We start from the raw sequence: 27,810 nt of genomic DNA on the forward strand, positions 1-27,810 counted from the left end.
GTGCGGGACTTCCTGTGCTCTGTCTTGTGACCATTACTCCTTGTCCTGTCCCCATAAACCACTGAAAAGAGGCTGGCCAAATACCCCTGTCTCCCACACCTAAATCACGTATTTATACACACTGATGAGATCCCCTCTCAGTCTTCTCTTCTCCAGGCCGAACAGACCCAGGTCTCTCAGCCTTTCCTCATAGGGAAGATGCTCCAGGCCCCATATCATCTTTGCGGCCCTCCGCTGGACTCTTTCCAGGAGCTCCCTCTCTTTCTTGTACCGGGGAGCCCAGAACTGGACACAGTACTCCAGGTGAGGCCCGACCAGAGCAGAGTAGAAGGGCAGGATCACCTTCCTTGACCTCCTTTTAATGCACAACAGGATCCCCTCGGCCCTCTTGGACACAAGGGCATGCTGCTAGTTCATGGTCAATCTGTTGTCCCCCAGGTCCTTCTCCTGAGAGCTCCTCTCCAGCAGGTCATCCCCCAGCCTGTACTGATACTTCGGGTTCTTCCTTCCCCGGTGCAGGACTCTACACTTGCTCTTATTAAATCTCATTTGGTTTCTTCCTGTCCATCTCTCCAGCCAGTCCAGATCTTGCTGAATGGGAGCACAGCCTTCTGGTGTGTCAGCCACTCCTCCCAGCTTTGTGTCATCCACATACTTGCTGAGGGCAGACACTATTCCCTCATCAAGTTCGTTGATGAAGATGTTGAACAAGACCGGACCCAGCACTGACCCCTGGGGAACACCGCTAGTCACAGGCCTCCAGCCAGACTCTGCTCCGCTGATCACCACCCTCTGAGCTCGGCCAGTCAGCCAGTTCTCAACCCACCTTGCTGTCCACTCATCTATCCCACACTTTCTCAGCTTTGCTAGCAAGATGTCATAGGAGACAGTATCAAAAGCCTTGCTAAAGTCAATGTAGATGACATCCACTGCTCTCCCCTCATCTACCCAGCTGGTGATGCCATCATAGAAGGCAATGAGGTTGGTCAAGCATGACTCCCCCTTACTGAATCCATGCTGACCACTCCTCATAACCTTCTTCTCTTGCAGTTGCTTAGAGATGCTATCCAGAACAAGCTTTTCCAACACCTTTCCAGGGACAGAGGTGAGACTGACTGGCCTGTAGTTTCCCAGATCCTCCTCCTTGCCCTTCTTGAAGACCAGAGTGACACTGGCTATCCTCCAATCTTCAGGCACCTCTCCTGTTCTCCAGGACCTTCGACGATAGAGTGGTTCAGCAACGACCTCTAGCCAACTCCCTTAGCACACATGGATGAATCCCATCGGGAACCATGGATTTGCATGCATTAAGCCCACTTAAGATGCTCCCGAACCACTCCCTTGTCAACAAGGGGGGAGAACCTGCAGGTTATGGTGCCTTTTGACAGAGGCGAGAGGACAGGGCTCCCCATGCCTGCATGAGCATTGCAGACAGGCTGCCGCTTTATGGCTTGAAGCAGCCTTTCCTCTAGGTGAGCTCAAAGACTGATTTGACCCAGAATACGCGGATTTTATCGTCGCCTGCAGCGGGGTGGGGACAGCACCCGGCTGCGCCCCCGCCTGCCCCACTCAGGTGACCGCCCCTCCCCGCCCCCACAACGCAGCGCGCAAACGCCGAGGAGCTCCGCTCTCCCCGCCCCCCGAGACCGCCGCGCGCCTGCGTCTTGGGCGGAGGGCGTGGGGCTGGCGGCAGCCCCCGCCCTTGGGCAGCGGGCGGGGCGGGGCCGGGGGCGGGGCCGGGAGGTGGTGGCGCATGCGCCCTGCCCTGGGGGCCCCCGGGGCTCGGCCCGTCCGCGTCGCCCTCAGGGTGGGGGGACCGCGGTGGCGGAGCCGGGGCTCCGCTCGCTCCCCGGGGGCGCGCGGTCCATTTGGCCCCGGCCCCGCCCTCCGGCTCCGCCCCGCCCCGTCCCGCCCCGTCCCGCCCCGTCCCGCCGTCGCTGTGCCGACGGCATCCTGCCGCCGCGTTCAGCGCCTCGCCGCCCCCTTCCCGGGGGGTTCCGGTAAGCGCCGCCGCCTCGTCGCCGTGCCGGCCCACGGCTGCCGTGCCGGCGCTCCGTGTCCGTTCCCCCCTGGCCCCCGGGGCCCTTCGCCACGACGGGGGTGGGCGGCCGCCTCCCCCCCTCCCGGGCCTCTGCCTCCGATGGGGCTGGGGGTGGCCGGGGGCCCGGGTGTCCTCCGCGTCCTGGGCCGGCGGCGACCGCCTCGTCCGCAGCGCGGTGCCGAGCCGCCGTACGGGAGCGCCCGGCCCCGCGGCACCTGTCTGGGCTGGGCGTTGCAGCCTCTCGGTTTCGCTTTTCTTCCCCGTCCCCGGTTGAGGCCCCCGCAGCCCCCTCCTGTCAGGTCGCCTCCGCGCTCTGTCCGCCGGCGGCAGCGGCTCCCCCTCGGCCGGGCCCGGCGCTGCCCCGGGCAACGTGGCCGGGGGGGCTCGGCGGCGGCGGCGGGGGGGGGCGCCTTACAACGAGCTGCGGAAAGTAAACGGCAAAGGGTGGCTCGTGAAACGGTCCTGGCACCTCGGTACTGCACAACAGGAAGCGTCCAACCCGTCTGGTAACGGTGACACAGCTCGGTTACCTGCCAGGGGGTTACGCTGCCACCGGGGAAGCTAGGCTGAGACGTAGTTTTATACTTGGAATCTTTGAACAGTAGTTGCGTTTTAGAAAGCGGAGTTAGGTTGTCAACTATGCCCTGAAGCTGTTCTGCCAGTCGCGAGGGGCACACTGACACGTTTCTTGAGAGAATCCGGTTTGTAAACGTAGGGAACTTAAACTAGGTCTTTGGTGACTGTGGGTTGTTTAACTCCAGCTTGGTCGAAGGCAGCAACTGTGTTTTACTGGCTTTCTGTGTGAAGTCATTCAGTAAAAGGGAGAGTGCTTAAAATCGGCTAAATACCTTTTTCTCCTTCCTCAGTTGTTCTGTTATCAGGATGGCTTTCAGAATTTTGAACCAGGATTTCACAGCCAAGGAGTTGGCAGGCAACTGCTGGATTTACTTCTGCAAGGGTCAGAGGGAGCTTCTGGATTGCGTAGATCAGTGTGATGTTCTGAACTTTCAACGTTTATTGGAGAAGTGCTGAAAGAGAGAAAATATTGGGAGAAATAAACATTTTCGGTGCTGCCTGAAATTGTGGTTTTTGAGGCATAGTGTTTCTTAAGCTTCCTTCCCTCTTACTCTCAGATCAAAAATGTTCAAAACAGGAAGCTTGACTTGTACTTTTTTTTTGTAAGACTTTTCCCTGTTTAGTTGTTGTTTGGGCAACTGGACTGCTAATATTTCATTAAAATCATAATTCTGACCTCTGTGAATAAGCGTCTCTTAACTGATTGTATCTCTTGTTTGGAGGTAATTTGTCACTTACTATGTCAAATGTTTCCTCCGTTTTTCTTTCCTAATAGCCATGGCAATGACAGGCCCAACACCGTGCTCATCCATGAGCAATCATACCAAGGAGCGAGTTACAATGACAAAGGTGACATTAGAAAACTTCTATAGCAATCTCATCGCACAGCATGAAGAACGGGAGATGAGGTAAAATTCTTTCTTGCTTCCATTCCTGGATATGAGCCAGACATACATACTAATTGCATTTAGTTGTCTGGATCCAGAGCAAAAATAGAAAATCTTTGCTGAGCGTGTACCTAAGCTCCTGAGATGGGTACCTGGCTGTGGCTTGGCATGAGCACCCAGCGGCAACTGCAGGATTTCTAAATCCCACGGTAATTTAGGCTGGAATTTCTTCTGAAATTAATTGAAACATGCTTGCAAATGCAAAAGTGATATGACTGTTACCAATTTTTATTTTATTTTAAAGTGTGCTTTATTATTTGACTAAGTAGAAACTAACCCTCAGATGTGCTTGGCATCACTCAAATACAATTCTGAAGCTGAAAGCCAACATTTACAAGTGTTTGTCCCGCCTATGTCTGTTCTGTTGCCTGTTCTCATTTTACGTACCTGGTTGTAATATTTAAAATCAATTTTATAGCATCAGTTTCAGCTTGGGTTATAAATTGTGACTGAGTTGCCTGATAAGAGAAGGTAATCTGAAAGGCAGTGGAAGATTGCTGTAAGAGCTGTCACCTAATGCTTACTTCTTGTCTGAGTTAACAGAACCTATCACATCTCTCTAAATATATTGGCCAAAATATACCAAGTAATTTATCTGAGAGATATTGTATTTGTTTTCTTTTGGCTGGAACCCTCTAATGTGCTGAATACCCTCAAGTTGTAGCACTGGGACTTCTGGCATGCTCCCTGCTTGTCATGTAGTCTATAATCAGAATTTTCAAAAATGGTTCAGTGTTTATTTGCCTGCAGACTTGCTGCCAAAAATCCAACCTGTTCCAAGAGGATTGCCTGCTAACTACAATAACTGCAGAAATGAGGAAACAATTTAGAAAGAAATACTATCTTGTGTATATATTTTCTCCAAAATTTCAAATTAATGAGAGCTTGAGGCCTAATCAAAACAGAAGATATTACTGATTTAATTCCTTGCTTTGTCTTTGCATAGTTCTTGCTTTTTTTATTATGAGTGTTATTGTCTACTCCAAAAACCTCAATGATGTTTTTTTTTCTAAAAACTTGGACAAACATACTAAGGTATACTTCTTAAAAAAAAAAAAAAATATTGATGTATCTGTGGCTGTGCAATTTGGAGTTTAAATAGTATTAATAAAATTTTCACTGAAGCACAGATAGGGCCTATTAAGGACGTTTAGGGGAATTTTAGCATCACTCAGTCATGCTGAGCTACTTAAATATGGGTGTTGCAGCAGCAGTCTTTGTTTTTGCTACTGGAGTAACCTTTTTGAGTGTGAAATTGGATGACTGGGTACTTAAATAAAGGCAGAGCGATTTAAATGTGTCTGATTGTGGAAGCAATAGCTCAAATTATCATCACATCACAGTAGCTGTGTAGTGGCAGGAGACCGGAAGAGGATCTTGCAATGGATGACTTGCATAAAGACAGGGAATATTTTAGTACACTTGCAATGGTGTGCAAAAAAATATGAGCAGGAGAGGAGTGGGGGGAGCAAAGAAAAAAACAAAACCACAACCCCAATTGTGGAGTTTCAGAGCTATTAATGTGATCACTGTTGGGAAAAAGTTCCCACAGGGTAATAATAACGTATGATCCCTTAAGACATTTCCCTCTCTTCCCCCCATGAAGTTTTATTTCCTTTCTTTCTTTGCTCCCAAATAATAATTTCAGATTTTTTAGGTGTGAGAATATGTATTGATATGTCCTTTACCCAAATATTTTGAATATCTCAGGTATTATGAAATAGAGAGTAACATTTTGCATGTAGTGCATCTGAGGTGCTGAGAAATCCAGTGCAGATCCACAAAGCTGTTTAGATAGCTAATTGTCCCTAGAATAAGTGAGACTTTGGTGATTCAATATTTATTACGGCTTTGGCCTTAAGTGACTTATCTATCTATCAAACAAAGTGACAGGAACCGGATCTATGTTCCTATACAATGAGCATATATATTTGATTAAGACATGTGAAACTCAAGGCAGATTTAGATTATTGAAATTAGAAAGTTAAATTGCTAGAATGGTAAAACAGTAACACTAGATTATTCAAGATTAGTCTTGTAAATGATATATAAAGGAGAATCAGATATACTGTTACTTACTGGCATTACATCCTCCTTTCACAGCAAGCACAGACCAAAGGTATTGGATATGTGTATATGATTTTTTAAAAAAAAAAAAGTTAAAAGATTCAACTTTCTTCTAATTTCTGTCTCTTTTAGACAAAAGAAGCTAGAACAAATGATGGAAGAAGAAGGCTTAAAAGACGAAGAGGTAATTAATCTGGGAAAATTATTTTAACAGTTTAGTAGTACAAGTGATTTGCTTATAAAAATGGTCAGCTAGCATTTTTACTTGGAATTGCTTTGATCTTCATGGAGCCTAACTGCAGCCTTGTTTTATTTTCCATAAACTCTAGAAGAGAATCAGGAGGTCAGCACATGCACAAAAAGAAACAGAATTTCTTCGTCTGAAGAGAACAAGGCTTGGTTTGGAAGACTTTGAATCTTTAAAAGTAATAGGCAGAGGAGCATTTGGAGAGGTAAGTATAGAAAAGATGACTAAAAGTATTTTCAAATAATGCTGGTATTTGCCAAAAGCTTATGTAGTTCACACAAGTGAAAGATAAATGTTGTAGGAACTGCAGAGTAGTTTTAGCTTAACACGTGGATCTGTCTTTATGCCTAAAAAATACTGATTTAAAAACATTACATGCTTTAAAAGAACATTAATGCAGTTGAAAAGAACTTGATGGGCAAGCTAAATACAAATCTGTCAGTGTACTTTCATTCTGATCTCCTGGGGCTGGTCTTGGAGAACAGAGGGGGCTTGAGGGTCACTTGCAATGCTCTGTTCTGGTGGCCTTTTCTGGAGAAAGTGGCTTTGGACTGTCCAATTTAGGTGTGTGGTTGCTGAATATCATCTCTGTTACAATGATTTAATCTCTTACAATTAAGAGAACTTGTTTGACATTAGCATGCACTATGTAGGGCTTTTTTGTTCTTATAGTCTGATAAGATTTCATGAAACAGGCCAAGGGCCTCCTACACAAAACCATGACGATGTGTGCTGATGATACTTCATTTGATTCAAATTTTTACATACTTTCTAGGTGCGACTTGTCCAGAAGAAAGATACGGGGCATGTTTATGCAATGAAAATACTCCGTAAAGCTGACATGCTTGAAAAAGAGCAGGTGAATAGCCACCCTAAGTAGCGGTGCTACTGTCTGTGATTTAAGTGACTTTGGGAGGTAATTGCGATGTATGTGTAGAGAGGAGTAATGGGCATCTAGGTGTCTAGGTTTACTATCTAAAAGATTATGGTGGATTTTTTCCACTTTTTGTGTGGAGGAAATTGGACAGAAAATTGTTGTATGAACTCATAAGGACTGTCTTCTAGTGGGTTTGGTCAAGCCTTTTCTGTTTGATTATTATTACACCTTTCCGTGTAACAATGCTAAAATTTGAATATATAGTTTTCAAATAAATGAGATTATTGTAGTGGTGACAGGCTATAAACAAATACTGTTGTATGTTGCTCAATGGTTGGAATAGCATTTTAAAAACAACGTCTAATGCTGTGCTTAGTCCTCATGGAAGTTGCAATTATAACTCTCTTCAAGAGACTCGTCATACTGAAGCAAGGTAGGACTGAACTCAGTTTCTACTTGAAAGCATGGGGAAACAACGGAGTCTTCCAAGAACTAGGTCAGTCCTCAAATGAAATCAGATACATAAAGATGGTTGTATGTTCCTCCTCATCAGTTTACGATGATACCTATGATGATACATATATATGTAACGGTATGTTACATATACTTTTACCATTACATGTAGATGATTCAGTACAGACATCAAGTAGCTGGTTTACTGTGTTTCTGATTTATGGAATCAGATACAAATATCAAAGTGGTATGGCAACTAGAATTCCGACTCAATCAATGGACATAAAGTAACGGCATGTAATGTTTTTAAGGCTTATATTTGCTAGTACTTTTGGGAATATTGTCTAACACAATCATTTCTTGTTCAGCACTGGGATGAATCTGGGAAGCACTCTGTTTCAAAAAATAAGGAACTGGTTTCCATTTTGGGAAGTACTCATTCAAAAAAATAAACAGCATTGTTCTCGCACAGGAATTTTATGCAGCGCTACTAAATTAGTGCTTGAGTCTAAATCTGTTGGAATAAGCTGAAGCTATATCTTGAAGGATGAGTTAACTTTTTTGGAAAGAGCTATCTTTTGAGAGATCTAATTGTTAGAAATTTTCACAAAAAATAATTTTTCTTCATATAGAATTAAGCTGCTTATATAATAAACCGTATGTTTCTCTTTCTTAATCTTCCCATGTTAATAAATTGTGTTTGGAGTAGTCTGTTATCTAACTAATTTTAAGACAAATGTTTTCATAGTATCACCTATCACGTGTACACTTCTGACTTGAAGACAACTCAGATACTGTAAGAGTTGAAAGAAAATGTAAATGTAGGTTATCTTTTTGTATAGAATCTTGTTATTCAGGCAGGTAGTTTAAATTTCTCTAGCTTGATTTCTTGCTTAAAAAATTAGGTTTGTGCATTTTTGCCCTTCTGTATATGTTAACCTATGGCAGCAGAAGTCTAACAATAAATATAGAAGTTATTCAAGTGTGAATGGAGGCAAAAGACCGTGTAAACTTTCCAGTGGAAGCCTCAGAGCATAAAAGGGTCTTTCAGATCCTTATTAAGGCTAATGTCGAGTTGGTGCTCATTGGGATTTATCAGATTTGGACGGGGGAGGGAAGAAGAAACAGTCTGGAAAAAATAGAGCAGTTCAATGAAAGCTCATCTTTTTTTTTTTTTTTTTTTTTCTGTTAAAAGAATATTTTTTGAATTTGTTCTTCAATGTTACCCTATTTTACTACCTGAAAATATCTAGGGGTGAAACTGTTGAAGCTTAGATGGTGTTTCTGCCTTCATGCAGAAGTTTGGCTGTTGTCTTTTCAATATTTGATGCTTTTTAATATAATACTTGAATTGTCTGTGAAGTAAATGCATCTTATAAAAACACAGCCTTGTAATTAATCAAATGCATATGTATATCTACAGGTTGGCCATATTCGTGCAGAGCGGGACATTCTAGTGGAGGCAGACAGTTTGTGGGTTGTGAAAATGTTCTATAGCTTTCAGGATAAGCTAAACCTCTACCTTATTATGGAGTTCCTGCCTGGAGGTAATCACATGAAATTAAAAGGCTGCTTTTCTTTTGGTTTTGAATTTGTAATCTCTTAATTACAGATGTGGTCTGGGACTAGAGTATGTGTGGTTACTGTACACTGCTGTTTGTACTGCACCTTTGTGAGGATACAAGTAATTCCTAAAAAATTCTCGTTTTAGGAGTTAAGAGTACTAAGGTCTTCAGGTTTAGAAGGTCTTCAGGTTTATCTCTAGCTTATCTGCTTGTGTGTACTAGCTGCAGATGTTTGAGACACAGCCTTAATAGTCTGCTAGTTCTTATTCTTACTCTGTGCTAGCTATTTGTAGAACCATCATCAGCTTTTGATTTGCTAACCCTTTGCTTTTAGCTGGCTTGCAGCAGAAACAATTAAGGTCTTTTTTTTTGGAGGATGAATGTTTGTCCTTGAATGCAAACACTACTGTAACACTTAAACTGTACTGAAAGCCTGTAATACATGTATGTGAATACAAACAAGAATGCTTTCTGAAATGATGCTGAACAAACACAGTCTGTTTTTTTTTTTAACAGCTCTGTAGCTGAAAGTATATATTTTAATCAGCGATTCAGATGTGTAGTCAAGAGTGGCTGTCCACAGTTAACTCTTGCTTAAGGAATGTTTCTATGCAGTTATTTCATCTCTGTGCTGTTTAGCTGTCTCAATAAACTTAATGCAACTACAATACAAGCCTTTCACATATAGTGATGTGAAGGAAAATACAAGTTTAACTCTCGGAAGTGCTGGGAAACTGGATGTATTTCTTTATATTAAATCAATTTAGATTTCCCAAAGATTTCAAAGCTTAGTTCTTTTCTTTGCAAATGCCTTCAAAATCAGTGAAATTGGAGTTTGTGTGTTTGTACACAAAGTCATTTGTATTTACCTTTGCTGTTGGGGTGGGGTTGATGCTTCTAGGTGATATGATGACGTTGTTGATGAAAAAAGACACACTAACAGAAGAAGAGACACAGTTCTATATAGCTGAGACTGTGCTAGCCATTGATTCTATTCATCAATTGGGTTTTATCCATCGAGATATCAAACCAGACAACCTTCTTCTGGATAGCAAGGTATGCACTAACCACTGGCCAATGGCTTAATGGTAAATAAGTCTTGTAGTTTTTAATATTGACCTAAACTAGTGTTGAGAACTGTGAAAGAAAACAGTACTTCTTTCATAGCCCTGTTCCTCCTAGCCTTTGAAGGTATATTTGCCATGTTGCTTGGGGTGTTGTGGAAGAGCCTCTTGTGACAGTTGTTCAAGCTATTGTTGGTTATTTCAGCTGCAATTTGAAATACATAGTTTCAGTTCTCACCTCTCAGTCAAAGATACTTCCTTTAGGTCTCCCATCTGTTATACTCACCCTTGCTAGTTACTGGGTAGATGATAGTATCAAATGTGAAGGATCTAACTGCTGCATTAGTAAGACACAGAGATACCTTCCTCTGAATCAGGATGTATTTCTGAAGACTCATTTTGTCAGGTTACTTGATTGCTTCTGGATGGTTACTGGAGGTAGTTTACAGAAAGCTTGATTGTTTTGCTGTCCTATTGCTCATTACAAGTTTGCTTAAAACTAGCTTGTACGGAACAGTGCCAACAGTAAATAATTATATTCTGCTAGCCAGCAGACCAGCCAGCTCTGTTGGAATTACTGCTGTAATTCAATATGTCTACATCTAGGCACAGATAAATTCAAGACTTCAAAAAGGATGTACATTTCAGTTACAGGAAGAAAAAGAATCGCACCTAATCAGTGTGGTGACGATATGCACTGGGACAGATCCAAGGTGTTTCTTCTATCTAGCAGTCATTGCACAATCCAGGGACTACAGCTCCCTCTGGAGACGTTTGCTTTCACTCTGAAGCAGTCAATTTGCCTGAGCAGAGGCTTCTTCAAGTAAATTGGTGCTAATAAATAGTCTTTCTCTGGATAGTAGTGAAGAAAGTACTAAAAGCTTGATTCTGTGTGTATGTATCCAGTCTTATGCTAAAATGAGTAATGAAAAAGAGTGCATCTATTTATTACAGAAAAATAAAGGGACTGGAAAGAAGTATGAAACTACTTGCTATGATAATTCTCATACTGTTTTTATATATTTTTGGCGTTCTTGTTTCTAGGGCCACGTGAAACTTTCAGATTTTGGTCTGTGCACTGGACTAAAGAAAGCACACAGAACAGAGTTTTATAGAAACTTGAACCATAGTCTTCCTAGTGACTTCAGTAAGTTATTTGGCTTTGTAAAGTATATGCATACTTGCTCTTGGTGTCTGATAAAACACATTTCAATATGAAGATAGAAGACTGCAGTTTGAATGTAATAGTAACATTGCATCTTGAAGTATAGCTTTGATTTTCTGTAAGACTTCTTTTATAAAAATAATTTCAGTTACTTTAATGTACACACACAGCTTCATTTTCAAAAGTTTGTCTTTTAGACGGATTCTGCGGTAGCCCTTCTTAGCACACATAGTAAACCCCAAACGAAAATTTGGTGCAACTCGTAGATGCTAGTTGCATCACACGTGTGACTGGAATTAAGAAATGTGCATGTAGTCTCTGAATATTCAGTCATTTTTTTCATGAGGAATAACTTGGAGTTTAGCAATTGCCTGCTAGAAGCTGCTGACTGCTCTGGTCTGCCTCTGCATGCACCTTTAAATTGTGCCAGGTAAACCGAGCAAGGCAAGGCTGAGGCAGGTTAGCATGTTGGTCTATGCTGATGAGCATGTGGGGACTGTAACCCACTTACTAGCACAGCTAAATACAAAATGAGCTGTTTATTCAGGCCTCAGTGAACTTTTTGATCTTGGAAGGGAGGTTTTCTTAAGTAGTACAGTGGATTTGGAGTAAAAAAATGTATGTACGTTGGATGACTGGCAGGATTCAGTCATCCATATTCTGATTCCCTTTAGCTTTCCAGAACATGAATTCCAAACGGAAAGCAGAAACATGGAAGAGAAATAGACGGCAGTTGGTAAGTGACAATTTACCTGTTTTGAAATGATCTCTGAGCTATTGCTTTCAAACAGTACATACATTTAAACAACAGGCATTAATCTATGTCAGAATTTTGAACAAGGCTGGAGTGAAAACTCACCTCTTTCTTTTTAAAAGAGGAGTAACTCCTGTTTGTCCTTCATCCAGCTGCTGAACAGCTGTGCCTGAGATAGTGCTGCTGTAATTGTTACATTAATAGCGGATACCTCCTAGTTGAAACTAATGCTTTTTTGCCATTTACAAGGTAACAATGAGCTAGTGATCCATTTTGAGGTGTGTGTGTGTGTATATATATATATATATATATATATATATATACAAAGGTACCTTTACCTATTTCCCTGGTGGCAATTTAAGACTCATTGAGGTAAACATGTTGAATTTTTTTCTTTACATATTTTGAAATCAACTTTGACTATCTTACAGTGATCTTACAGACATAAGGTCTTATAGATCTTGTTTTATAGGGATCTTATAGACAATCTGATGTCTTTCTCAAAATAACTGTTGTTGCTTAAGTTCTGTTTCCATAGCAGTAAATTTTCTCTAAATATATGTAACTGATGTTACTTGTTTCAGGCTTTTTCTACTGTGGGAACTCCAGATTACATTGCTCCTGAAGTTTTCATGCAGACAGGCTACAACAAGCTTTGTGACTGGTGGTCACTTGGGGTCATCATGTATGAGATGTTGATTGGTAAGAAACAGGCACTGCCTAAGTTCTTAAGAGGAATCGTGGTGCAGGATATTGGTTGTATTTATGTGTTTGGGATCAGGATCTCAAAGCATCTGCTGCTTGCATAGTTTATGAGAAGTGTTCTGTCTGTTGCAGTGTAGACTTTAGTAACTAAAATAATTATTTTTGCTTTTTACAAGACTGCATTTTTATTTTCAGGTTATCCACCTTTCTGTTCTGAGACTCCTCAAGAAACGTACAAGAAAGTAATGAATTGGAAAGAGACGCTCACATTTCCTCCAGAGGTTCCAATATCTGATAAAGCAAAGGATCTTATTTTAAGGTGCCATTCATACGGTGTGCCAGTTAATACAACACTAATTTTGTCTTGCAAACTGTTCTATAGCTTCAATAGCCTGCTTCACATGGGAAACAATGATTGACAGCTACATATTTAGTTAAGCACATCAATCAAATGCTGAACTCCCTAATCAAATACATTTGTCTCTCAGTGGAACTCTTGACTGAACTATGCTAAAAAAAAAAAAAAAAAAAAAGGAGCACCTATGTAAGTGCTGCTAGTCTGGCAAAATATGAATGTTTCTGCTTTTTATTTTGTCTACAGGCTTCTCTTGGAAGTGACTTACTCTTTTTGCCAGAGCTAGCTTTTTAACATAGCAAGAGTTTTGGCATTGTGTGTACTGGAGCATACACACATCCTAATGCATGCTGACTCTTTCATTTTTATTTCTGCATTCAATGTTCTCAATCACTTATCCTTTCTCAGGACAAAAATATAAATGTCTAGCTTTTCAGACTTTATATGTTCTAATCTGTGCTTGTCCTGAAATAGAAAGGACACATTATCCAGTTTTGAAGGAATACTGCATCTTAATTGCAGCATTTGGCATGATGGCGCTAAGCACACTTCATGTGTTGTTTCTGAAGTGGCAGTTCTTAGCCTTTTCCATGTATATGTTAGGAAACCACAGTAGTATCAATTTGGAAAGCCATTCCATTTCTGGATGGAATGCTTTCATTTTTCATTTTTCATTCATTTTCATTCTTCCTTCCATCCCAGATTTTGCTGTGAATGGGAGCACAGAATTGGTGCATCTGGTGTGGAGGAAATAAAGAGTAACCCATTCTTTGAAGGGGTTGACTGGGAGCATATAAGGTAAGATGCTTTGCAGAAAAACTAGCTGCTGGTCCTCCTGTTCAGCGGGAAGGAACAACTTGACTGATGTTTATCGTATTTAGATGTGGGTGAGAATATTTTGGGCCTTATCTGAAGCTTGCTGGAGGTCTAGGTGCCTTCAATCTTTGAGTCCGTTAGGCAGTGGGAAGCATATGAATCCTGCTTTCTCCTGCCTCTGAAATTTTGATCCTGGATCTGCTCTTATTGGCAGGGAAAGACCTGCTGCGATTTCAATAGAGATTAAAAGCATTGATGATACCTCAAACTTTGACGAATTTCCAGAATCTGATATCCTTAAACCAACAGGTAAATGCTTTGATTCTTCCTCTCTTCCAATAGAATAATGTGACATTCCTGTTATTCTGAGAATCACACAATCCTACCAGTGAGATCCTAGGGTGTTTTGTTTTTATTTTTTTAAGTATGATTAAATTGTTAGCTGGTAGTCTTTGATGAAGGGTTGTGCAAGCTATTAATTTGGGTACTGGGAGCTGGGATGCAGACTTGTGAGGGAAATGGAAGCCCTTTGAGAATGGGCATCTCTAAGAAGCAACAAAGCTTCCAGCAAATTCAGATTTCAGCGGACCTTTGAGCCCAGTGCTGCAAGGACCTCTTGGCACTGGCTAATTCTTTCTAGTATGTCTAACAGTTAATATGGGTGGGAAGAGGGTGGGACAGATGGGGACAATATGTTCTGGTGTAAATCTTTAAGGATCCTTGTATTGCATATAAACATTTGCCTACGTGTTTAAAAAACACACATTATTGCAGTTTTTGATTGGTGTTGTAGGATGAAACTGAATGCTTACCTCTATGATACTTTTTTTTCTTTAGAAGCATTCTTCCCTACTCTGCATCTAGTGTTTTGTGTGAAAATAAACTGAAGCGTCCAAATAGTAATTTGTTTTTCCTATGCCTTTCAGTGGCAACAATTAACCATCCAGATACTGACTACAAGAACAAAGACTGGGTTTTTATCAATTATACATACAAGCGTTTTGAGGGCCTGACAGCCCGAGGAGCAATACCATCCTATATGAAAACAGGAAAGTAATTTACCTTTACCTAGGACAACTTCTGAACTGTGGAATTTTGTTTCTGTACCTTGGTTGTTTTTTTTGTTTTGTTCTGTTTTGTTTTGTTTTTGTTTTTGTTTTTTACTCATAAAAGAACTTTTTATCTTTTTTATTATTATCATTTTCTTAAAGAAAACTTGAGGGCTATCACCTTTTGGAGAAGACTTCAAGACCCTCTTTTGTTACACACTTTGGCTGTTACTAAGGATTTGTTCTTCTGCACCATTGAAAACTTCCACAAAATGTCATCTCTGCTGCAAGCATGTTCTGCTGCTTCAGGAGCAAGAGTTTTGAGTTTTCCTTTTAAATTCTTTGCCAGACTGTGCAGTCCATCAGGAGATCTGAGCAGGCCTTCACTTTGACATCGCAAAGCATGTGACATCACATTATATGGATGATTTTGCTAGTTCTGCATTAAGTAACATATTCAATCTGACAGTTCTACCAGCACTGTTTTCCTGGTGGACTTCAGTATAATGGAAATAAAGCAATAATTACAGCTTGAGGTAGACAACTCTCCGGTAAACTATCTAGTGGAAAGATACAACATATATTGCCTTAACTTTAGTTTGTAATACTGTTTTTTTATGATGCTACGTGAAATCCTCTTCAATAGCGTTTCTTAATTTTGTCGCAGTGGCCTCAAGTTGCAGTGCACTTTACTTTTGGTACTACTTTTTGGACCCTCAAGGTATTCAATATTTTTCTAAATTAAAAAAATTGTGCAACACTTTTTTCTCCTATACAGTAGTAATAGAAATGGGCCACTTCCTCCACCAAGCACCAGCAGTTTTCAGTTGTTGTATGAAAAGATGGATCTATAAGCAATGCAGATAATGAAGACTACAGCTAATAACACAAGTGGATCTGGAATAAGGGCAGAGAAAAGGGAGAATTCATTTAACCAGATCATTGGTAGTAGGCATGCTGGGTACAGTCGGGTCAGCCATGAGGTTTCTGGATCCTGATGCTGCCAACTTTTGGCCACTTTTAAGATTGGCATCTTCATCTTTTTTAGACAATACTGTCTTCTGTGGCCTTTTTGCTCTTGGTTTTGAGCAAAACAGTATTAAATTATTCCACAAGTCTTGCTGACCAAAGCCTCCTTGATTTCCTTTAGAACTCCTTGAGAACTCGTCTTGCTGTCATGACTGAACCAGCTGTCCTTTGTAGTCCTCTGAGACAGTGCCTCATGGGGTCAGCTTTGGAGTGGTGGGACCCCTATGTTCTTTGAATTTTGTCTAATGTAACTTATAAAGGTACATTCAGTTATGATCAGAATGCTCTCCAGGAGAGCCCCAAGGTGTCTTTCCTTGCCTAAATATCTCTGAGAACATCGCTGCATTTTGAGAGGGAGGATTCTGCCTCAGCTGAGCTTTTTATAACGTTGATTAATTTTTATAATAATTTATAATCATGAGCATCCATCTTGTAGTTGCCACCTGCCACTGGAACTGCAGAGTTATTAATCTTTGGGCCTGCCTGGTACTAGTCTTTAATTTGCAATTATAAGTTTTTAAAACTTTAAGGTTTCTAAAACCTCAAATTTCTTGTGTTTATCAATTTGAACTAAGATTGTTGAAAACTTTTATTGGTGCTGAACACTAATGGCATAGCACAGACAGAAAAGCTGTTTAGAGACAAAACAAAGCTGGAGCAGTAGTAATAGTAATTCATAGTAATAGGAAGGCTTTCAGTTATGTTTAGTCCTAACTTTCTAGATTAGGAAATTAAAGAAAATAGGGTCTCTTTTTTTTTTTTTTTTGGTGCTTTTAGGGAATTTTCACCTAGATGTCTTGAATTGAGTGCCATCATGAAGGACTGAGTCGGGGGGGACAGAAAGCACTGTATATAGCTAAGATGGAGTGATAACTCATTAGCATCATCTCCCTAACCATCTCCTTGTGCTTAGTGTGTCCTAGGAGTTAAATGAATTGCTATAATTAGATAGATACCCCATAGATCCTAAAAAGCTGAACTTGCAAGAATAGCCTTAATAGAAGTACGAGGAATACTGTAGTCAGTAGGAATTACTCATATGAATAAGGGCTAACTGAGGTAATGATTTATAGGATCAGGTTTTTTATCAACTTGTCAGTAATACTCCACTCTACCCTCTTTATCTTTTATGGAGGGCTGATAGCTACTTCTCAAACTGTTCTCTCTCCCTATCCTGCAGTGTCTTTTAACCATTGGAAACTGTTGCTTTATAAACCACTGGAAAATTGAGAGGTATTAATATTGAAATGCTTAAAAAAAAAAAAAAAAAAAAGCTTAGTTACTGCCTGAAAAATTAACAAAGCAAAATCTTTTAAAATTGCTGTGGATTAGGAGTAAATGATTTTGAGACAGTAGCTGCATTATAGCCCTTTAGTAAAGGGACTGGAATTTTTATTTATAAATACCAAAGATAAGATAAACTATACAATTATAAGTTGTGATAATGCGCTGTGAAAGCCTTTATAGTAATATGTATTTTGCATTTTTAGTGTATATGTTTTAGGGTCTTCTGAAACCTCAGATTGTTCACTTTTTTTGAGGTAAAGGTGAAGTTTTTTAGAAGTGCAAGCAACAGTAGGGTACCTCATTCCCGTGTCTTTCAGTAGGAGTTGGATGTCTGCATATAATCCTCTGAAAGCCTTGGACATCACTTTACAGTGGTAGGTTTTGTATCTCAGTTGCGTCATAAGCCTGCTTCCTATTAACAGGCATTTACCAACAACCTGTTGTTTCCAGGATCCTTATTTCACTGCTAACAGATCAAGATTTTTGTATACCTCTTCCCTCACCAATGTGTTAGCCAAACATTTTTATTAGCTGCTGGCTCGTGTATCGATGCATATTGTCTTATGTATCTTTTAGATCTTTTTTTAAGATGCAAGCAGGGTTTATTTTTGTCTTTTTTTTTTTTTTTTTTTTTTCAGCTAGACTTCTAGGAATTATTCTAATCTGGATTTCCAATGAATCAGAACTTGAGTTTTGATGCCAGTTCACCTTTGTATCATGCCTAACACAAAACTGCACTAAGTGTTTCTTATCACTGTGCCCTGATTCTGCCTTAACCCTATAATTTGAAAAAGTGTTTTGCAAATATTTAAAAACTGTTACCAAATTGCACTGTAAGACTTGGCAGATGTATTGTGTGATGTTGGAGGAGCCAACTTTTTATGGAACAATCTCTATGTTGTAGTATGTAAATAAAATCCTCTTAGTAAACAAAATTTTGCTAGCATGTGTTGTTGTTGTTTTTTCAAACTGGAATCCTGATGGAAGGAATTTCTCTTTTTGACTATCTGGCAGACTTGAAAGAGGTTTTAGACTCAACTGTTCAGGCATAAGGCTACAACGGTAGACCATGTTTGAAAAAGCTCTTGAAACACATCTAACACTAAAGAAGAGAATAAAAGGCAGGCCTGTTCCTGCTTTCCTCTGAGAGACAGAGAACAAGTTAGACTGGGAAAGCTCCTTTCACAGCATATTAACCCAAAACAGCACTTTTATACATGCTGCATAGTTTGTGGGTTAAATACCCTTGTCTCATACCTGTGCTACATGCTGCTTTTAGGACATCACTACATCAAGTTGGTAAACTTCCTTGAGGCCCTCTCAGTGCAAGGGGTAGCAACACTTCTGTGCAGCTGCTGGATGAGATCCCTGCCAAACCAATCATGGTCTGCATGATTCAATATATTGCAAAGACTAGATTACAAGCCACATTTACTTTATGAAGTGAGGAAACATGACCGCCTAGTTGTCTACCCTACACCCATTCTTCTCCACATTCAAAACAACATAAACAAGCCAAAAAAAGCCATGTATAATTTATATTTTAATACACAGAAGAAACCATACATCTCTAGGAGTTCATAAATGCCATGGTCAACGTTTCAGCATATCTAGAATAAGACCAAATGATGTACCTGAATACTGTGTAACTGTGAAAAAAGGACAAAAAGGAAATGCTTATTTTTCTCAACTTGATACAGTGTTCCAATGGCATTCACTCTACTAACAAACAAACAAACTAAAATGCATTTCTAATTACTTGGAAAAGCCAATAAAGAACAGGGGATTTTTGGAGTGTCTGCAAAACACTGCACAGAAGGCAGATCACTCCATCCTCTACTGTAAGTGCAATTGATTACGCAGTACCAGAAAGTTCCTACTAGACACCAACCCTTTACCCCTTAGGCAAGGGCTCGTTTCACGTCAGTGGCTGGGGTCACTGTTTCTAACAAACTGAATCCTTCAGGTCTAGCTAACACTGAAATCAAAGACAGACAACAGTGAAATTTGTTTTAGCAGAATATAGCACTAAGCTGTTTGATCAGCTTCTGATACCTTCACACAGTCCTGGAAGTATAGGGTAGTGCTTGACAACAAGCACATTCAGGTCCTTAGAGAAGAACAAATGTAAACTCCAAGTAAATACCAATACACATTTACTTAAAACTTACACTGCTGTAAAAATAAATACACAAACACAAAAAATAAAAGCCACAGGGCCGGGAGCTAAGCTCCATCACTGTTGGAGTGACAATCTCACAGCACTGCCTTTCCTCAACTTGTGGAACATCTCACTTACTAAAGGAAGTAGTGTGTTTGGTCTGGCCCTTAGCTGGATAATTAGTGTGCCACATCTTCCTTTTTCTACTACAGGAATACAAATTAATCTACAGCAATAACAGAAAGTGATTGCACACAACTTAAACCACCTCTGTGCAGACACTGAAGGACACTTCTCCAATAACACATGGGCAGGACTTTTCAAAAGTGGTCATATGGACCCAGGCATTGAAACCCCTGGGATTCCCAGGAGGGCCTGAAGCACTTTTGAAAATCTTCCCATAGGCACTTATGAAAATAAGAAATCTATTTGCTGCAGTTAGGAAAGAAGCTAATAACAGAAACACTGCAAATAATAGAATATCCATACAGATGGGAACTAAATGTATCAGCAAGTACATGCCTTCGCAGAGATCATTTTGTTACTCTTAACCACAAAGGCATTCACATTTCTTACACTGAGGAAAATAAACAAAAAACAGCTATAGAAGCAAAACTGTAACAACAAACTTCAATACTATTACAGTTTGTACAGGTGGCAAAGAATGAAAAATTTGCTTGCTGTAATCCTGAAAACAACAACAACAAAATTAAACATCTAGGGGCAGACTGAGAGCTACTTCCATTTTGCTAATTATGACCAGATTATGACTGGGTGCATAACTGGCACAGGTTTCAACACCAGCCAACTGTGCTGAACATATGGGAGCTGTCTTCCTCTTGATCTTTTTGAATCAGTTTCAACTTTTCTTCGCACCAGCACTCTGTCAAAGTTGGCTACAAATCTGCCTTGGTTATGTAAAAATCTCTCCAGAAATGGTGGCTGTGTAGCACAGGCCTGTGCTTGCTTGCCTGAGAGCTTGGCTCTGGTTGTGCTGAACACCATGTGCTCTTCAGGGGGTTAAACAAGCCCAGAGATAATGCCATAGTGCAGGAACAGGACCAGCTAGGCTTTAGCATAACTAACTAAACCAGCCTACTGAAATATTGCCAAACAGACAGGGATCAGGTTAGGAAAGCTCAAACCTATTTAGAACTAAAATTGGCCAGGGACATCAAGGGCAACAAGAAAGGGTTCTACTGGTACATCACTGATAAAAGGAAGACTAGGGAAATTGTGGGCCCTCTCCGGAAGGAAACAGGATACCTGGTCACCTGGGATATGAAGAAAGCTGAGGCCTAAAAACTATTTTGCCTCAGTCTTCACCAACAAGAGCTCCAGCCACACTGTCTGGGCCCCAGAAGGCAAAGGCAGGAACTGGAAGAACAATGAACTGCCCAGTGTAGATCAGGTTCAAGACCATCTAAAGAACCTGAAAGTGCACAAGTCCATGGGACCTGATGAGATACAACCACAGGTCCTGAGGGAACTAGAGGAAGTTGCTAAGCCATTGTCCAAAATATTTGAGAAGCTGTAGCAGTCCAGTGAACTTTCCAGTGACTGGAAGAGGGGAAACGTAACACCCATTTTTAAAAAGGGAAAAAAGGAAGACCCAGGAAATGACAGGCCACTCATTCTCACCTCTGTGCCAGGCAAGATCATGGAGCAGACCCTTCTGGAAACTCTGCAAAGGCATATGGAAAGTAAGGAGGTGGCTGGTGATGGCCAACGTGGCTTCACTAAGGGCAGATCGTGCCTCACATATCTGGTGGCATTCTATGATGGGGTTGTAGCATCGGTGGATAGCAAAACAGCAGCTGACATCACCTACCTGGACTTGTGCAAGGCACTTGACACTGTCCCCCATAGTATCATTGTCTCTAAAGCTGAGAAATATGGATTTGATGGCAGGACCATTCAGTGGGTAAGGAACTGGCTGGGTGGTCGCACTCAAAGAGTTGCAGTCAACAGCTTGATGTCCAGGTGGAGACCAGTGATGAATTGTGTTCCTCATGTTCCTCAGCTGTCAGTACTGGGACCGGCCCTGTTTGGCATCTTCGTCAGCGACACAGACAGTGGGATTGAGTGCACCCTCGGCAAGTTTGCTGAGGAGACCGAGCTGCATGGTGTGGTCAACACACTGGAGGGAAGGGATGCCATCCAGAGAGACCTGGACAGGACTTAGAGGTGGGCCTGGGAAACCCTCATGAGGTTCAACAAGGCCAAGCGCAAGGGCCTGCACCTGGGTCGGGGCAATCCCAAGCACAAATACAGCACAAATACACATGAGTAGAAAGAGAACATCCTTGAAGAGAAGGCCCTGGGGGTACTGGTGGATGAAAAACTGAACACGAGCCAGCAATGGGTGCTTGCAGCCCAGAAAGCCAACTGTACCCTGGGCTGCACCAAAAGCAGCATGGCCAGCAGGGTGATGGAGGGGATTATCCTCTCTGCTCTGCTCTCATGAGACCTCGCCTGGAGTCCTGCTTTCAGCTTTGGGGCCCCCAGCATAAGAAGGATGTGGACCTGTTAGAACAAGTCCAGAGGAGGGCCACCAAGATAATGAAGGTGCTGGAGCACATCTCCAACAAAGGCTGAGGGCATTTGGGTTGTTCTGCTTGGAGAAGGGGAGGCTCTGGGGAGACCTTACAGCAGCCTTCCAGTGCCTACAAGGGGCTTCAAGAAAGCTGGAGAGGAACTCTTTGTCAGGGGGTGTAAGGATAGGACAAGGACTAATGGCTTAAAGCTAAAATAGAGTAGGTTTAGATTGGGTGTAAGGAGGAAGTTCTTCACTCTGAGGCTGGTGAGGCACTGGAACAGGTTGGCCAGAGAAGCTGTGGATGCCCCATCCCTGGAAGTGTTCAAGACCAGGTTGGATGGGGCTTTGAGCAACCTGGTCTGGTAGGAGGTATTGTGCCCATAGCAAGAGGGCTGGAACTAGATGATCTTTAAGGTCCCTTCTAACCCAAACCATTCTACAATTCAGAGAAGCCTGGAGTATGTTTATACTTAGTCACAGCTCCATTGGTCTCAAATCTAAAATGAACAGAGCCTTAAATACAGAGTCCTGTAACACATTTGGAGAAGCAGAGTAGAGTCGTTCCCAGCACTTTTTTCTACTAAGTCTCATTTACTACTGATATTTCTTACCTGCCTGACTGCAAAAGGGTCCCATCAGTTCCAAACTGGGAAGAAAGTAGTTTGCCTTTTAAAGGTGCAACAGACCCTGTGAGTAGAGCGTTTCTTAGAGAATCCATGGAAATTTAGACTAAGGTTTATGCTGTTAGGGATTTTACTCAGCTCCATTGGATTTTTTTTTGTCTTAACAAGGATGGGATACAACTGAAAATCTTTAATATGCACAGCCACCTCTCAAAAGCTTCTTTTAGGCTACTAAACAGACTTTGTTGCTAAAAATCAACTAGTCTTCCTTTTGGCTTTTTCCTTCAGTATAGTCTCCTTGTTTTAATCAATTTAACAATTTCTCAGAAAACCGTAATTACATCTTATGCAGAAGTATATACAGGAAATTCCTGTGAGCAGGCATACATTCCTATTAAACTAGTTCCATCCTTCCCTAAAACAGTAGTATATGCTGGATGCAAAGCCAGGTGTCAGTGTAAACAGATTCCCCCACACTCAGTATTTTGTTGCCATAAGCATGCAACATTTCTGTTGGTTGATAAAAGAGTATCATCTACTTTGCTTTGATGTTTGGTGCTGATTATCACAAGAGCAAACATAAGTGCCTATTGGTAAAGGAAAGCTTGGTTTCGACAGGCCCAGAATTTCCTCTCTCATGTCATTTCTAAATACTTCTGCTTTTCTTTTTGAAGTTTAGGCAAAATATTCAGCACCCACCAGTCTGGAAGCCTTTTAAGTGGAAACAAATGACAATTTCTCTTTGTTTGAAGAGATGTTGCTTTCGATTGCACAAATATATTAGGGAGTGTGGATGTTTATTAACATGCTTTAAATGAAATACAACAACACAGTAAGAGGATGAATAAGATTAAAGCACCTTGCAAGAAGTCTTTGTTCCATCTCCTGGGATGAAACTATGCTGAGATGTTCCCACATCAAGCAGCGCTATGCACCCTGAGCCATGACTAATCTGGTAGATCGTTAACAGCCATTTGGGAGAATGGTGCATTTAGCCTATCGAGTTCATCTACCTGTGGGGGGTGATGCATTATAACCTCATGGTCCTCTGAAACGTCATCACCCACAGTGACTAAGTTTGTTAGAGATTTGCTCCGAACACATTGGAAATCAACATGACGGCTTTTGCCCTCTTCCTTCTCCCAGGACATCTGGATGAACGGCCGTTGAACATAGTTGTATATCACTTCCGACCGACCGCCAGGCCTCCTTTTCACCTTCTCTTTACAGGTGGGATATCCTGAAAACACAGACAGTCAATCAGTTGCACTAAAGGATCATACATATAAGAACAGCTATGTAGGAGTAATTACAGGGGCATGGTGAAATGAGTAGACAAATGCTCACATTTCACATTTACCATTATTGACTTACAAGACTGCTTTCTTTTCCCCTGAAAAGACGATGTAGCACTGTGATTAGTCATAAAATCAATAGCTGCACAGCATTAGCCATTTTGTGGGCATGTCCCCTGTACCCCCCGCTTCTGACCCCTGGTAATACAGTTAGAATAACCAATGATAAGGCAAACATTCCTAACATGTAAGCAGGCTGATTATGCATTATCCCCCCTGCTTTCTCTTTCCCTTTCTGCTGCCAGGGTATGGGGACACCCATTAACAGGGTAATTAATCCATTAGCATAATCAAAGCCCAGGTGCTGGGTTGCCAGAATGTGGTGACACCTGTCATGGAACCAAGGCATAAAAGCTCATGAGATAGGGCCTATAAAATCATGAAGCATCAAGCACGTGGGACTTAGACCTAAACTGCTACTGGACAGCACAATCTATGATCCCCCTGCACCAACAGATGCCTCCATCTTCATCTCCTTCATCTGAGGACTGATTTATGTTCTTTTAGGTAAAATCTCGGTCTAGGTTTTGATTACTGTTTCACACAATAGTTAATAATATTTTGACCTGATCTGGTCCAGGTAACTGAAATGCCTGTGTAACTAAGAATTCTAGAAATTCTGCACTACACTAATAATAAACTACACTGCTTGCTAACATTTTATCTAATACTAAATTTCTTAACTGTAACTGCAACCCTGTAGCCAGTACTCATTCTGCCAAGGTCCCCTAAAAGAACCTGCCTGTCCTTTATAGTGCTGGGTGACAGCATGAAAGTACAACAGTCTCCCAGGATGTAGCACAATGTTCTTAAAGCTCTCTAAGGGATCAGCAGGAATGCTGGATGCAAGGTTTTATTTTTATCTTCCTAAAGAGACAAAGCTTACTGGTACAGGATATTTTCCCTTAGCTTTTAAGCCTCCTGCCCAATTTCTGTGTAACATGATACAGATGCTCAGTTTTTAGTAATTTAACAAAAATAAAGGCTTAGTAAAAGAGAGCTATTGGTACCCCTCCATGCATTACAGTCTGCAGGACACCACAAAACCCCCATGGGAGCCCTCCCCTGACACAAACCTGAAGGAAAACAGGTTTTACACACTACATTCACCAGTTTTACAGTTTCCCTTGCTGAGGAAATACTTTACCTTCAATTCCAATGCGTATATTTTTGAGGCCCCGTTCCTTTAACACAGCTTTTGCAACATCACGGTTCTCAATGTACTTAAAGAATCTGTACAGTTTGGAACTGTAAAGGACTTGAGAAATAAAAAAGGTAATTAGAATCTGCAAGGAAGGACCTTCACCCTGTTACACACTCTCAGCTGTGGGGGTGACAAAAAAGCAGGTCTGGTTTCCAGTAACTGCTTCTCATCACTAGGTTTAGCTATGATTCCTTGGTGGCAGTGTAGCTGTCCTGGTTTCAGTTAGAACAGAATTTTCTTCCTAGTAGCTGGTGGAATGCTGTGCTTTGGCCTGGGATGAGAAGAGTGCTGATAACACCCCGATGTTTTAATTGTTGCAGAGCAGTGCTTATACCGAGCCAAGGACATCTCAGCTTCTTGCTCTGTCCTGCCAACAGGCAGGCTGGGGGTGCAGTAAGAGCTGGGAGGGGACAGACCCGGGACAGGTGACCCAAACTAGCCAAAGGGGTATTCCATACCATCTGATGTCATGCTAAACAATATATAGGGGTGGCTAGCCAGGGGAGGGGCGCCGGACTGCTCGGGGTTAGGCTGGGCATTGGTCAGCTGGTGGTGAGCAATTGCATTGTGCATCACTTGTTTGTACATATTATTAGTAGTAGTACTATTATCACCATTGTATTATTATTATTGTTATTGTTATTTTCCTGTCTTATTAAACTGTCTTTATCTCAACTCACGGGCTTCACTTTCCATTTCTCTCCCTTGTCCCAGAGAGGAAGGGGGAGGGTGAGCAAACGGCTGTGTGGTGTTTAGCTGCCGGCCAGGTTAAACCACAACAGTAGCGATACACATTACATTCTGGATAGACAGGTGGTGATGGGTGTATAAAGAAGAGTATTCAGTCACCAGGGAGCCAGCAAAAGGCTAGGGGGGGGAGAGGCAGTAAACAAATGCAAAAAATGCAGTGAGCACTGTCTGTTACCACTGCAGGCACTCAAACTAAAGCTGTAACTAGACAGATTGGTATCCTGACTCTAGCAGCAGCCAATTCAGAGGGAACGTACAAAACAGGACATCATATGCCAGCCTCTCCACCAGGAGAAAGACTACTGTTTAGGCAATGGGTCCTAGTGGCCATATGTCTGTGTGTGAACTGAACAAGCAGCCAGCAGCTCCAACGTAGAGTCCTTACTTTGTGAGTACTCCTCGCCCATTGGAGGTGGATGATCTTCATCCCAGTCCACAGTGTCTTCATCTGTCAGCACGACGATATGGCATTCACGTTCCCCTTTCCTAGCACTATCCACCATTATAGGCAGAATTAGCTCCTCCAGGTAGCTGTCAAACTGCTTGTGAGCACCATCATTGGAGAGCTCATGTAACAGAGCACCTAATAAGGCATACATTACATGATGAGCCTTTTTTTTTTTTTTTACACATACATGTATACATATGCATACAGTATGAAAATATGTCCCAGACCTACAGTTTCCTAATACATTCAAGAGCACAGCCCTCATTCTTCATTACAGAAACTCCTCAATATATGTTCAGATGCATCATTAGTCTCTAGAACTGGAAATAAAATCAAATATGAGACTGCATTTTGGGATGGGATGCAAATTATACCTTAGAACCATTACATTACCATAAAAAAAAACCACACCAAGGTCCAATCAATAAAGTGAAATAAGAAACAAGTTAGTTTTTATCCTTAACTTAAATTTCCAGCAATCATCTCTGACCTTGAACGCAGATTTTCTGCCTTGTCTGTGATTGTTCATCAGAACAGTTGGAAATTACAAGGCCTGTGCTATGATATCATGTCCCATTTCAGCATAGGACCTTTTACCGATTTGGCTACATTAGAAGTACTTTTTCTTTTTTTTCACCCAGTATACCCTCCAAAAAGCTTCTCCCAATCAGATTTCTTCACGACTAAGAACTCTCTACTGCTTTCCTACCTGAGTGTTTTTCGCACCTACATCTTTCTGCTTAAATTATCCTCAATTTTCTGGTATGTTTTAGATGGGGATTATAAACCTGCTTTTACCCTTCATTTTACTTGGCTGTAACAGCAAGCTCTTCTACTCTCCTCTCATAACAGAGACGGGGAAGAATTTTTACAATTTCAGTTTGCTTTTCTGAGCAAAATGTCTGTGTTCTGTAGGATTAAATCAGTTCACTTTTGGTTGATGAAGCAAAAAAAAAAAAAAAAAAAAAAAAAAAAGGAAGCTGGTTAAATGCAACACATACTAGTGGAGTCCACACCCTCATGTTTAGACTAAAGCATGTAAGAACCACACTGAATCAGTATGATAGCGCTCAACACCACGCAGATGATCTCAGAAGAGCTGATTTTATCTTTATACTTACTTAAATCTTGACATTTGATTGTGTTGAAGTCAAAGTTTATGCAGAGATAATCGCATGTGTCTCTAAGGTCTGGGATGGAAATTCCATCAGGACAGTTAATAATTCCAGTTTTGTAATAATCCTGCAAATAAAAGGACAGTTTTGGGTGAGAAAATTAAAATTGTGTGAACTGATCATTTTTAATTAGCTTTTTGTTTTGTTGATGAACACTTTTTGTTTGAGTTTCAGCGAACAGTAGAAACAGCCCTGCCTGTCTGAGAATATACCTACATCTCTTCACAGATCCTCTAGGGTCTGATAAACTGTGAGCTCCAGTAAAAAATTCTTCCTGTGATTTTCATAACATTTCCTGTAGAATTTCATAACATCTCATATGCAATGTGCATTTATAGGTAACTACAAAGGCAGAACAGAGCCTAGGAACTACAACATTATGACACAGGAAAAGTGTCACACAAAAATTGACTACTTTTTCATAATCACAATGCAAAACAGTAGTAAAAGAATATGTCCTGGGGGTATGCAGCTGCCTTGGAGATAGCTCAGCTTTGCACATGTGACAAATCAATTGTGTGTTTTTTTTTTTCCTCCCCTCTAGTCTGCAAACATCAT

At 41.3% G+C, this 27,810-nt stretch overlaps 2 protein-coding genes across 10 annotated transcripts in view; one reads left to right on the plus strand and one right to left on the minus strand.

Moving 5' to 3' along the window:
- Positions 1–1,734: 1,734 nt before the first annotated feature.
- STK38 (serine/threonine kinase 38) lies at positions 1,735–17,932 on the plus strand. Of its 3 annotated transcripts, none has more exons than XM_038168524.2 (14): positions 1,737–2,000; positions 3,393–3,525; positions 5,764–5,815; positions 5,961–6,083; positions 6,654–6,737; positions 8,632–8,755; positions 9,675–9,829; positions 10,882–10,984; positions 11,677–11,738; positions 12,341–12,458; positions 12,657–12,780; positions 13,519–13,614; positions 13,847–13,941; positions 14,559–17,932. In XM_038168524.2, exons 1-14 carry the CDS (start codon positions 1,754–1,756, stop codon positions 14,687–14,689), a joined length of 1,647 nt encoding a protein of 548 aa, XP_038024452.2. In that variant the 5' UTR covers positions 1,737–1,753; the 3' UTR covers positions 14,690–17,932. The 3 variants fall into 3 exon arrangements, with proteins under 3 accessions (XP_038024455.2, XP_038024452.2, XP_038024453.1); XM_038168525.2 differs by lacking the exon at positions 1,737–2,000 and adding an exon at positions 2,526–2,547; XM_038168527.2 differs by lacking the exon at positions 6,654–6,737 and having other exon boundaries at positions 1,735–2,000.
- The window catches only part of KCTD20 (potassium channel tetramerization domain containing 20), a 35,544-nt gene continuing 25,310 nt past the window's right edge, over positions 17,577–27,810 (minus strand). For all 7 annotated transcript variants that reach the window (XM_038168516.2, XM_038168518.2, XM_038168523.2 and 4 more), the window contains 4 exons: positions 27,199–27,319; positions 26,015–26,212; positions 24,823–24,933; positions 17,577–23,560 (listed from right to left, as the gene is read on the minus strand). In XM_038168516.2, coding sequence (XP_038024444.1) covers positions 23,268–23,560; positions 24,823–24,933; positions 26,015–26,212; positions 27,199–27,319 — 723 coding nt within the window. In that variant the 3' untranslated portion in view covers positions 17,577–23,267. The remainder of the gene's footprint in view (positions 23,561–24,822; positions 24,934–26,014; positions 26,213–27,198; positions 27,320–27,810) is intronic.

This window comes from Anas platyrhynchos, chromosome 27 (assembly GCF_047663525.1).
Source record: "Anas platyrhynchos isolate ZD024472 breed Pekin duck chromosome 27, IASCAAS_PekinDuck_T2T, whole genome shotgun sequence".
Classification (NCBI taxonomy): Eukaryota; Metazoa; Chordata; class Aves; order Anseriformes; family Anatidae; genus Anas; species Anas platyrhynchos.

What these genes read in the sequence shown, in the direction of transcription:
- STK38 (XM_038168524.2), top strand. Translation starts at nt 1,754, where the DNA reads ATGCGCCCTGCCCTGGGGGCCCCCGGGGCTCGGCCCGTCCGCGTCGCC. An exon ending in AGAGAAATAGACGGCAGTTG is followed by an intron (nt 11,739 to 12,340) that starts GTAAGTGACAAT and finishes TACTTGTTTCAG; the next exon opens with GCTTTTTCTACTGTGGGAAC. An exon ending in GCAAAGGATCTTATTTTAAG is followed by an intron (nt 12,781 to 13,518) that starts GTGCCATTCATA and finishes CTTCCATCCCAG; the next exon opens with ATTTTGCTGTGAATGGGAGC.